Here is a 13,431-nt window from a genome sequence, read left to right as displayed (position 1 = left end):
TGTGTGCAGGCCGTCTTGTATACAGACGTGCTTGCGCGGCATGTTTCAGTGCCACCCGCGCTATGAGTGTGTGCTGGTGTGCGTGTGTGTATGCGGATGCGTACCGGCAGCCGGTACATGTGCGGCCGTGTGTGTGTGTGTGTGTGTGTGTGTGTGTGTGAACTGACAAGAAGATCTGACATACAGACTGCTGCAGATATTGGTCGTGTCTGAATTCAGTTACACAATCAGAAATCTTACACATTCGAATTGTTCGATCTTTCGCGGGGTTCTCAAAGGGAGCAACCCATGCCACAAATCCCAGTCAGTATAGGACAAACAAGTCATTTCCGCAATAACTGTCGTTTGCGAATATCCATTGCTGAGACATTGAGTATTATTATTATTGCTTCTATCCCAGCGGCCGACAGCACAGGCCCATATCAGGACCAGCTGCAGTATATATATTGGAGGTTGTGCATGGTAGAAAGGTTGATTTGAACTCGGCGAACACAACTGATAAGCGGGGGGCATTTAATTGTATTGTTCTTATCCTTGGCTGGAAGTCCTCCTAGGAGACGGAGCTCCAAAGAAAAAACCTGCACCTGCCGAACTAGTCTGTCCTACACGTGACAGTATCTGCACCTGTGGGACTGTGAGCGTCGGTAGGCGAGAGAGTGGGGAAGGGACTGCACAACTCCTCCTCACTAAAAAAAAAAAAAAAAAAAAAAAAAGTCACCTGTGATGGTCAGGCAACCAGGTTAATGTCGGAACTGCCCTCGACTGCTCTCGCTGGAGGATGCTGTGCTCTAGTGGCATAAAGACGTTTGAAAACAAGAGAGCGCTGGCCCTTTAGGAGAAGCGTGAGCGAAGGAAGCAGGGCTCAACTTCTGGAGACGTTTTCCCTTGCAACACCTGTGGGAAGTACTGCGCATCCAGAACTGTCAGCTTCTTCTCCCATATGAGGACACACACCGACAGTTAAGCCTGCCTGCCTACTCATCCGTCGGACCGACGGGAGACTCCATCACTATAGGAACCCGTTACAAGCAAGTGTATGCACGATTGCCTTTTGAATGTTTCGTTGGTAGGCCTATGTAGGTTATGTACTGGAGGCAGACTCAAAGGCAATGAACCATTTGCTGAGACTCAGGCAACCGACAGGCCTGGACTAGGAGAAATTTGGTTTAACAAGTCTGTGCGACGCCCCAGTGACTCTCTCCAGTGAGAGAGGTGAGGGAGGAAGAAGTGACCGACCCCTGACGGTTAGTCATCGCAGGACACTACGACTGCGTGCACAAGCGCAAAACATGGTTTCAACGTGTTGTATTTTACCTTGCCATTCTTGTTCTCTTTTTTTTTCTTTTTTTTTTTTCATTGTCTTTTGCCCACTCACGGGTGACAACAATGTATGCTGATATATGCACAGCAATATGTCAACGTTATGAACTGGAAAAATGCACCAGCGTTGTTATGTTCTCACTTTGTGCTTTTTTTCTGGTGTCGTTTAATAAGCATGCCCAACAACCTGCCTAAGCAGCTTGCATGCCCATTAACCATCTCTCTCTCTCTCTCTTGTTTTTTTTTTCTTCCAGGTTTGTGTTGCGCAGTCCCAGCGCTGCCTGTTGGGAAACCAAATACCATTATTGTATGAAGCCTTCGCTTCAGTCGAAAACCGGTTACACCAGCATTATGCAAATGAAATACATGCAGTTTGTGTCCACACCCCGTCTCCGGTCCCCTTTTTAAGCCCCCTACCCTCAACCTCATATTCCTGTCTCTTTAATAAGAAAAGAAAATAAAATAAAAAGTTGTCATAATTTCGAGCGGAGCTATCTGTTTAAAAGTGTGGCGTGTCACCTTGAACCATGCAGTGTCTACCTGCCTTCTGCCACATGGTAAAATGAGGCTAAAATTGTTCACTCCGAAAATGGATTTGATATGCCTTTTCTGTGCGCTATTGTGTGGTCAGCTTATGGGTAAGTTAGATTGGTTGGATCATCGACTATTGATTAGGTGTGCAGACTTGTCAAAACAGATAAATGCCTTAGTGTCGGTCACGTTGACATTTTCAGTCCTCACCTTCATCCATTTTAACCTTTTTCTTCGTGAACATATACAGAAGCTAGTCAAAAATTATTTATTATATGATTTGTGTTCACCGCTGCATGCACATGATTAAATGATGTCAGTAATGAAGTTGTCAAAACAACAGCTGGTGCATGCTTCAAAGATCAAGTTTAACAATACGTTTTGCCGTTCAGTTATCATTCATCAGCTTTCCTGCAATTTTGATTGTAAAGTTTTACGAAAATAGAATGACGAATGTTCCAGGAACTATTCACATCAATATGAAATAATCACGATACCAAAATTCTTAATTAATTTTTTTTTTCTTCCAACATTTTTTTTATTCAGACAAAGGTTTACAAATACAAAATTTATTTACTCTGTGCATTAGAAGGTACAGGGTAAAGACATAATGATGTTCTAAATAATGACAAGTCCACAACAACACAATGTAAGCAAAACAATACATATTCAATGAAAAGATGCATACACAGATATTCAATAACATAATTCCATGGTATCATTATATAACTTAATCTTGTACTAAACATGTATATAGAGACCTTTTTTTGTACAAATTTGTTATGTTCCATACTTATGTTAAAAGCATGAATAATTTGTATTCTTCATATGCCTGCTGGAGATCTTTTGTAAACATTTGTAATGTTGGTTTTATTTTGGTGATTCTACATTTGCATACATGGAATTTGGATATCAATAAAATATGTGAGAAACATACATCAGGTTTTATTATACTATGTACGAAAAAGCACCAGTATGCCATTAAGGGTAAGTCTGTCACAATGTATACACCTTTCTTTTAAATATCTTTAAAAATTCTGTCCAGAAAGATCGTACATAGTTACACTCCCATTAATAATGTGGAATTGTGTCTTTTTTATCCTTGCAGAAATTACACTTATTTTCTTGGAGTCCTATCTTCTTCAGCACAGAATTTGTTACAAGAATATGATAACTGATTTTCATCTGAATCTTATCTGTTAGATTTTTCTTGTATTGAAAAAGAAATGTTCTTCCAATCATGCTTAATTGTTTTCAAGAATCAAGTCCCAATTCTTACAGGCATTTGCATGGTAGTTCTGGTTTTCCACTTAGTACCTTGTAGAAATGTTTTGCTCCTCTTAAAGCTTTTATCATTGTAGTATATGTTTTATTGAGGTTGGTTCCATTATGATCGTTGTTTTCAAACGTTACATTCTTTTATCTTAATACGTTTTAATCGAGTTAACACAACCAATGTATTCTAACATCGAGACTCGAGTATCCATTCTATCCTGGAATTCATAAAGATTCAAAAATTTTCCATTTCCTTACACAAGATATTTCACATAATTAAACTTTTTTTTTCTTATCCAGTCTTCCAATTACAAAACTTTACCATCTATGTTAAATTTGCTATTAAAAAACAAAGGTTCCATCAAACTATTTTGCTTGTCATGTACCTAAGTTTTATTGTAAAATTCTGAATAACTTTGGAATACATTTTTCCAAGAGAGATTTTTTTGGTTTTTTTTGTTTTTTGTTTTTGTTTGTTTGTTTGTTTGTTTGTTTTTTGTTCGGATTTAAATATGGGCTTTCAGAAAGCAAATATTATAAAGCAACACAGATGACAATTATTGAAAATAAGTCTTTCTTGATTGTCCACTCTGGAATTTCTGGAAGAGGTTGCTTCTATTGAAAATCAACGAAAGACTAGTTCGAATGTGTTATTGCTTCTAGAATAATTCAAACTGAGATAAGAGCAATGCAACCTGTGTGTACATCTTTTTATCAGTTCACACACACACACACACACACACACACACACACACACACACACACACACACACACACACCTGATGTTCGAAATAGTTTAGCTTAAGAGCCTCCTTTGGCTGTCTTGTGTAATAAATATAACTACCAGTTGACCAGTTAGCTTGTTGTTTTATCTTTATTATGTTGTGTTGGGTTGTGGATCTTCGTCTAAAATCACAATAAAATTGTGGATAGACGTTAAACAGAAGAACACACACACACACACACACACACACACACACACACACACACACAAACACACGACGGACGTCATCAAGATGGTGATGATGACAATCAGCTAACTCGAAGTGCTCAAAAAAGTTTTAAAACGACCCGTTCCAGAGGCGTAAAAAGCCCAAACTCAATCAGAACCCGTGAGCAAAAACAGAAAACAGGAAAACAAAAGAGGTGGTTTTCTACTTCACTGGAAAGAAATATCAACCAACAGTGCATCTGTGTGGAAACCAACTGTCGCGTGTACGGACTTACCTGCGTGGAGGAGGAGGAATTTTGTTTGATGTCCCATCACACACATCGGTGACTGAAGACAATTTGTTAGAGTATCAATGTATACATTTGACTATCATTATTTGAAAGAGGAGGGGGTATGAATGGTGAGTTGGGGGAAACCGGGTATATGGGGGTGGGGTGGGGGACGTTTGAAACAAATATCTAAATACAATTACAGAAAATCACTTAATGGACTTCGTAAAAGAGAAGTCGCTAATCTAACAAGCGAAATGACTGATAATGAATGTAAAAAGTCAAAAACATCAACGTTCTCAGTCACTTGTGATGACACACTCTCGTGCAGGTAAGGCTTCATCATATCACAGTCCAAAATTACATGCTTAACTGTCACATCACTGAAGCACATACACCTGACCCGAACAGAACTTACTCCGTAATGAATTCAAACCCAGAACTGGTCTGCGAATCGGACCAAAATCTGAGAGAATCCACTGACGAGGTTTTAGAGTTGTATGAAAGCACCTATAGACAGTCTACGTTTGGAAGGCCGTCATTCACAGTCTACGTTTGGAAGGATTTCGATCGCTCTGCGCCGCTGTTTCTTCCATAGAAGTCGATCGCAGTCATCGTTCATTTATTTCCCCACCCTCTACCCCCCTTTGGTGTCATTCGACTTCAATGTAACAGAAATGGCGCACTCGGCTTCGATTTCGACAATCAAACCAGTTTTCATAAGACAGAAAGACATTCCCAACTCGGCCAACTCTCGTCCAACGGTATTGGAAATATGCCTGGCGGCGGAGCGTGCTGCTGGTCAAGGCACCATCCTTGGGGCACAGGAGATACGAGGCTTGTGGCGTGTCTACCCTGCAACAAAGGAGGCTCGTACAGCCATCCTTCTTAAAGGTATGCGCGTGAGAGATACTGTGATACAGGCCTCTAATGCAAATCCTTACATTCTTAGGGATGGCTCAGAAGAAGAAAAACTATCCACAAAGGTGTGGATTGACAATATTCCGATATCCGTGGCTGATTCGGAAATAGAACATTCCCTCACTAAAATAGGATGTGAACTCAGATCCGATGTCAAATACGAAAGGGCTAGGGACCAGGACAACAAGTTAACCCGTTTCTTAACTGGGCGGCGTTTTGTTTTCATCTCCGTTCCCCCCACTCCCCTTGAAAAGATCTTGAAAGTGAATATATTAAATGCCAAAATCTACCACAAAGAGCAGAAAGAAGTTAAAAAAACAGTATTCTGCTCACGTTGCCTGGAGTCTAACCATCATGTCTCACAGTGCACAAAAGAAGTTGTGTGCCGACAGTGTAAACAACCTGGACATAAGAGAGGTGATGCAGCCTGTCAGTTTGCAGGGAACCCAGCAGACAAGAAGCATGCCCAGCAGCAGCAGGGAGACGACAGAGGGGTGTACTCGGACATCCAGAATGCAGCGGTAGCTCCTGTTCCCACAGCCACATCTCCAGCATCCAACTCTTCCACAAAAGGTGCTGGATGTTCCGGCAGCAAAGCTGGTGACCGGGGTGACAGAAGCCGACCGAGCTGTCGTCAGTCCACCCTCTTCTCTTTCGACCAGCACCGCAGCAGGTCCGAGACCCCCAAGCGCCAGCGGTCCCAGGATCGCGCAGCCCGAGGGACAGGACCGACAAGCATAGTCGACGGAATGACCGACGATCAGGTAGCCCAGTCCCCCCCGTTCATGCCCCGGAGCCTGTGACTGCCAAGAATTGTCGGTAATGTGTTGCTGCTGTCCTCTGTGTCAAAGACGGTTTTGGTTTTCGCCCCCGGCCTATGAGACTGAATAGTGATTAATTTTATGTGTTATGTTTTATCGATGTTAATCTTGTGTGTACTCATCAATAGGCTATAAAATGACTTTTGATTTACCCCCACAATGGACAAGTTATTGATCTCATCTTTAAATGTAAGAGGGTTGAAAAATAAGTTTAAACGCATTTCAATCTTTCGTTATTTAAGAGAGCAGAAGTTTGACATTATTTGTTTACAAGAAGCACATGTAACAGCCAAAGACATACCATTTTGGGAGAAACAGTGGGGTGGAACTATTTTCTTTAACGAAGGCACAAATAGAAGTAGGGGAGAACTTATTTTAGTAGCAAAGCATTTCCCAGGTAAAGTTAGTTTGAAAACAACAGAAGACAGGGTACTAGTTGTTTCAGTGTCGTATGACAATTATGAATTTATGTTAGCCAATGTGTATGCTCCAAATGAATCATCGGATAAAATAGCATTCTTCAGTATGCTCAAAGAAAAGTTTAGCGAATTTATTGACGGACATTTTCTCATGTTTGGTGATTTTAATTGTGTTCTCAATAACTCTCTTGATAATACTGCAGGTCTCCCTCATAGAGAATCAGCAGTTAAAGCGTTTAAGCATTCAGTCAGTACATTAGAACTAGTTGATCTTTGGAGAACATTACACCCTAATAGTAAAGATTTCACATGGCACAGAACAAATCCATTTATAGCCAGAAGACTCGATTATTGTTTCACATCACACAGTATGCTGCATTGTTGTGTTTCTTGTGAGCATCGGACAGTCCCTAACTCGGACCACAAAACGGTTGTTACAGAGCTTAATCAGAATATTTTTTCCCGTGGGCCAGGATACTGGAAATTCAATAATAGCTATCTTAAGAACACAGAGTTTGTCAAATTAATGAATGAACTGCTAGATAATCATTTAAATTATTATGTCTGTGATAATATTTCCTATATAAGAAAGTGGGAATGTTGCAAAATTGAAATCAGAAATTTGTGCAGTGAGTTTGGTAAAAATATAGCATGTAAAGAACGGAATAACGTGAAGAGATTAGAGCTACAAATTTCAGACGTTGAGAAAGACTTAGTAAACGATCCCTCTAACAAAAACAAACAGACTCAATTTCTAAAATTAAAACAAAATCTAGAATTATTGCTATTAGAAAAAGCGAGAGGGGCACAAGTTAGATCAAGAATTAAGTGGATTGAGGAGGGTGAACGAAACACAAAATATTTTTGTAATTTAGAAAAAGCTCGAGCCAAAAAGAAAATTATAACAAGACTTAGTAAAGAAACTGGTGAAGTTATAACAGATCAAAGAGAAATACTACTTGAACAGGTGTCTTACTTTAAAAACTTATATAGTCAGACAACAGCAGTAGAAGATGTAAGGGAAGCAACTGATATATTTACGGCAGATGAAAATTTCCCTCGTTTGAATGGTACGGATGCTGCTGTGTGTGAGGGACCTGTCACTTTAGAAGAAACGAGCAATGCACTTGCGAAAATGAAGAACGGGTCTGCCCCAGGCTGTGATGGAATTACAGTAGAATTCTTTAAAACATTTTGGTGTAAAATAGGCAGTATTGTGACAAATTCCTTCGTAGAATCCTTTAATAAAGGTGAACTATCTTACTCTCAGAAGCAAGGAATTATAACATTGATACACAAAGGAAAAGACCTAGAAAGAGATAAGCTAAATAATTGGAGACCTATAACCCTACTCAATACAGATTACAAACTACTTGCAAAAACACTAGCAGAAAGGCTGTCGTCCGTTGTTCACACTTTAGTTAATGAAGATCAAGCAGGCTACATTAAGGGCAGAAACATATCTACAATTATCAGATCGATTGATGACGTTATTAATTATCTGAATAAAACAAAGAAAGCGGGATACTTATTAGCAGTAGATTACTCTAAAGCATTCGACTCCATATCAAAAAGTTTCTTGGTACATGCTTTTTCTGTCTTTGGTTTTGGACCAGTCTTTCAAAAATGGGTTACTGTCTTATTTAAAGGTTGTACAAGTTCTGTTAATCATGGTGGTTGGATATCTGAACCTTTCGACGTGCTGTGTGGTATTAGACAAGGATGCCCATTTTCACCTTTGGCATTCGTGTTAGCTGTTGAATTATTAGCTATTAAAATAAGAAACAGTCCCATAGTGGGAATTGTAACCCCTCGATCCGAGAGAAATGAGGATGTGCATTTAAAAGTAAAACAACTGGCAGATGACACAACCTTGTTTCTTAGAGATATAGAGGACATGAATAGATCGTTTAACATTTTTACTTCTTTTGAAAGATTCTCTGGACTGAAATTGAATGAACATAAAACAAAGGCACTAAGACTAGGTAGACAGAAAAGAGAGATAAATCTTCCATTCTCAACAGTAGATAGAATAAAGATATTAGGAATCCATTTCGAAAGTAACCGAATGGCCAAAGACATTGAAGATAACTGGACAAGCAGGATTGATCGAGTGAACAAACTCATTAAAGAGTGGAGTAAACGTGACTTAAGTATTCAAGGGAAAGTAGTCGTGATAAAATAATTTCTTGTCAGTCAGTTCATTTACGTTATGCAGTCGATTGGCCTTCCAGCTGAGGTTCTGAATAAAATAAACTCAATTCTGTACAAGTTTCTGTGGCAGAAAAAACACAGTAACAAGAGAGCTTTCGAGAAAGTAAAAAGAAAAGTAATGGAAGCGAGTGTAGAAGAAGGTGGTCTGAACATGATAAACATGATCCAGCTCCAAAAATGTTTTCACCTACAATGGGCAGGAAAACTGTTTGGGGCGACAGCCAAGGAAAACTGGAGTGTGATCCCTAAATGGCACATGGATAAACTTGTTAAAGAAAATGTGTTTCTCTTAAATTGTAGATCAAAAGATCTAATAGGTTTGAACATGATAGATAACGATTTTTGGAAAGATGTAGTTAGTTCGTATCTTGACAGCAGGCCGTTAAAATCACTTTCAGACATCAAAAGTAACAACTTTCACTCCCAATTGCTGTTTATCAACGCCTTGATAAAGTATAAAAACAAATTATTCTTCTTCAAATCTTGGAATGAGAAAGGTCTTGAACAAGTAAAGGACATAATTAATTTCAGGGAAAATAGTGTGTTGTCTTTAAGAGAGATACAGGATATAGTGCGTAAAAACAAAGCAGGCATTGTTTTTGAATATAACGCATTGATAAATTCGATACCAAAGGCATGGCTTCAATGGATAGAAAGAGGGGAAAAGGAGGATGAAACACAGAAATGTGATGTAAACCTGTACAACACAAATTTAAAACAGATTAAAAAAAAAAAAAACCACCTCATAAACAAAGAGAAAACTGTTCCCAACGCATACTACTTCTGGCTCAGAAAATTTGGTATCCACTTACTCGGGTCAACCTGGTCTATAGCGAGAGATATAACAAAAGAAACTAGATTAAGAGTTCTGCATTGGAAAATTTTACACAACATCTACCCCACCAATATCCTTCTAAACAAAATGAAAGTAGCAGAAAAAAATAAATGTCCCTATTGTAAAGATTTGGTAGATTACATTGAACACTTTTTTTTTGATTGCCCAGTAACACACAACTTCTGGAAGTATATTGAACAAAAACTACTAACAGAACCAAGTGTCCACTTGAAACTGTCAGCATCAGATATCCTGTTTGGGATTGAAAATTCACCATATCTAAAAGGAAATTATGCGTATATCAATAATATAATATTAGTGGGTAAAATGTGTGTCAGTATCTATAAAAAGACCAAATTAATCTTTCCCTTACAGGTTATTTTTGAACGAGAATTTGAAACAAGACGAATTCACATGGAAAAAAAACACTTCCATCTACAAATAACGTCAAATGATCAAATGAGAAGTGAGAAAGAGACAAATATGCACACAGAAAGCACACCAGAGCATGAACACCCCCCACCCCACCCCCCCGGCCCCCTCAACCCCTCCCCACACCCAGACAAACCAAACAATCTTCCAACACTAAAGTTTTGCAACGTGATTGTCCATATATGAAGAAACAGACAGACTTAGAATTGTGTATGAATGAAGGTGAAAAAACAACAACAAAAAAACCCAAAAAACAAAAAAAACAAACAAAGAAAAACATAGATAAGTTTTGTACACTTAATTATATGACTTGTACATTTTCCTTCCATATTATTGTAACAAGCCCAAAATCAGTGAGTGAAAAGTCGTATTTATTCCATAAACGCTATTGATTTATTTGGCATTGTGTGATTTATATACAAAATAAAACGGTGGTCGACCCAAGAAAGTCCGGGTACAAAAAAAAAGAAAAAAAGAAAGCACCTATAAAAGTCCCTTTCTAGTATATTACTTATTTCCTTGTTTGACAATGGGCAATATACTTTTTATACTACCTGTATAATTCTTTGGACCCCTTTTTGCTGCCCTTTCTGCTTGGTCGTCATAAAGGAATCCAGTATGGGATGGTATCCAATAAAAATCAACATTAGCACCTTTCATAAATAGGGAGTGTAATAAATACCTTATTTCAAACAATAAATCTTTCCTCTGGTTATTTTCAAAATGGAGCAAACTTTTTCAAACTGACTGAGAAACAACACAAAAAAGGATAGTACTTATAATCATTGGTATTAAATTTTGAACAAGATGATATCAGGCTATAAGGATGGCCACCAACAGCTGTAAAAATTTAATCTCCCTTACCTAAAAAAAAATTATAAAAAAAAAAAATTCTACTTTTGGACTAGGAATCACAAAAGCAGATCCAGCACTGTCACCATCCAGAATCAAGCCATCAGTGTCAACTTTTAAATGATTATCATCATTTTCTTCTAATTCAATTCTGACAGATGCTGCTATTATACCAACTCGGATTATATATATATATATATATATATATATATATATATATATATAATAAACATGTCCAGAATTTGCTGAACCACACATTGACGGTTCTGATCTCTTGCTGGACATTGACACTTCCCCCCAAAAATGGAGTTACCCGCAGAACGGAATGCCGTTTCTCCAGCAAGCAAGGCAAGAGTCGTGCAAGATCTTCAATCAGATTGATTGTCTTTTAGAGCCCTACTAAAAGAATCAGAAAAGAAAATGGAGACACACATGAAAAGATACGTACACACTGTAAGCGGGGAAGTGGGTGGGGTGAAAGAAAAATCTTCAGATGGGGAAATAACATTCACAAAATAACTTAAACACAAACAAATATGACAGCGCCCTCATCCATCCCTATCAAAAACACCATGATTAACAACGACGACAACATCAACAACACAACATATGCGCACATTTTGAAGAAAACTCCGACACACAAGACGAACAAAGACAGCCGGCCCTTCATCTACAAACAGCGCACCACACAACGTCAAAAACTCAAGAACAAATGCATCATCAAATGACGTCAAATTACACTCGGAAACAACTAAAGCTGCTCAAGGGAATAACAAGAAAGGCCATGGACAAAGACACAAAATTATCAATCATCATATGTGACACAGACAGAAACATCTACTAAACAAACAACAACAACAACAACCCCCCCCTCCTCCCCCCTCCCCAAAAAAAAAATCCAGCTAGATCCAAACATGAATGATAAGGACAATTCTCAACAAGGACCATCTGTTCTCGTTCTACACCACTCAGTGCTTTAAAAAAAAAAAAAAAAAAAAAAAAAAGTCCACTGTAAAAGATTGGGTCGCTCTATAGTTTTGAAGCCGACGCAAAGAAAGTTTATACAATTGAGGATTGTGCAAAAATGTGGAAACGATTGATAACAAGGCCTTCAAGACTCACTTGTGATACACTTTAAAAAATAAAATCTAATCGTTAAAATGTGTTCTGTATTTGTTATTATAAAGCTTCGGGTTAAAAGAAAAAGAAAAAAAAAGTCCTTACGGCAGATTCGAACCCGGCATGTTCGGGTGAGAAGAAACTGTCTTGACCACCCGCGGAGAAGATATCAGCCACCTCCACAGAACATTATCTTCGCCCCTCACAACCAGCGTTTTTCATCTAGACAGTAGGACCAATTATAGTTCAATGCAGCCACCGTATGGGCCTTTTTACTAACTTCGACGCTAGAGGAACAGAAATGACACTTTGAAAAATAGGTATCTAGATTGGAACAACGTTTATGGAAGATAGTGACACTAACTTTTTCGCCACTTAAGCACACGCACACACACACACACACAGAGTCGTCACTGATGCGAGTTAATATTTCATTTTCCCGGAACAGGCGCACTTTCTTACCAGAGAACAGTTTGCGGTGTGTTTCGTATCCTTTGCTGAGAAAAGATCGGACTGGTGATTTTTATTCTTTCTTCATGTCCCGTGGACATAAATGCTGACGTACCTGCTTAGTTTATTCAGCGCAAAATCAGTAGACTGTTTCGCCATTGCACGACTTTTATTCTTTAGTTTTTATATTTATTATATATCAAACAGACAAATTTGATACGGTAACAAAAAATGGTAAGGCAGACAGATATAGTTATTATGCAATAGAACTGCAGATCCATTTCAACAAATCTACATAATCTTGTACAATATCTTTCGAAAAATAACTGTCATAATTATATGTTAGTTTTGCAGTCACTAAATGTAAACAAAACAAAAATCCCAAAACGACATATTTTTTACTATCCACCGATATTCCAGTCGGAAGATGATAAAGGAAAAATCAATACAGCTATTTGTATGCAAGAACATTTGATGTTTCGTGAAATCCAGCCTCCTGTGTCTAACAATATAGATAGTATCAATGCATGTGGAGTCAGTGTTAAGTTTAACGAGAAAATCATTTTGAACACAGTATCGGAATACCTACCCAAAGGTCCTGACAATCAAAACAGAAGGGATACGAACCATATAGGACCAAAATGAAAAATAGTTTATAGCCAGTGATTTCAATGCCCATTCCCCATTCTGGGACAATGACTGCAGAATAGCCAATAATAATCACTTTGTTGAAAATGTGGTGGATTCATCTTTTACATCTTCTAAATGACGGAAATGTAACCAGAATCCCTGATATATCGCGACATTGAGCAACGGCTATAGACCTCTCGCTTATTTCCCCTATCATTGCCCCAGAATGTGAGCGGGCTACTATAAAACACGCTCTTGGTAGTGATCACTTACCGATTGTCATTACTTTGAAGGGTAACTCAGTGTTAAGTGACTTCGAAAAAGATAAAATTCCAAAATACAATTACAGAAAAGCTCACTGGATATCAATAACGATCGGGTCGAAAATGCT

At 38.4% G+C, this 13,431-nt stretch overlaps 1 protein-coding gene across 1 annotated transcript in view; it reads left to right on the top strand.

Moving 5' to 3' along the window:
- The first annotated feature begins 1,827 nt into the window (after nt 1-1,827).
- The window catches only part of LOC143283302 (MAM and LDL-receptor class A domain-containing protein 2-like), a 78,344-nt gene continuing 66,740 nt past the window's right edge, over nt 1,828-13,431 (top strand). The window contains exon 1 of the mRNA XM_076589525.1: nt 1,828-1,958. Coding sequence (XP_076445640.1) covers nt 1,883-1,958 — 76 coding nt within the window. The 5' untranslated portion in view covers nt 1,828-1,882. The remainder of the gene's footprint in view (nt 1,959-13,431) is intronic.

Source organism: Babylonia areolata, chromosome 1, assembly GCF_041734735.1.
Source record: "Babylonia areolata isolate BAREFJ2019XMU chromosome 1, ASM4173473v1, whole genome shotgun sequence".
NCBI lineage: Eukaryota > Metazoa > Mollusca > Gastropoda > Neogastropoda > Buccinidae > Babylonia > Babylonia areolata.
The sequence above is the reverse complement of the archived record's forward strand: the minus strand, read 5'-3'. Positions and strand labels throughout refer to the sequence as shown.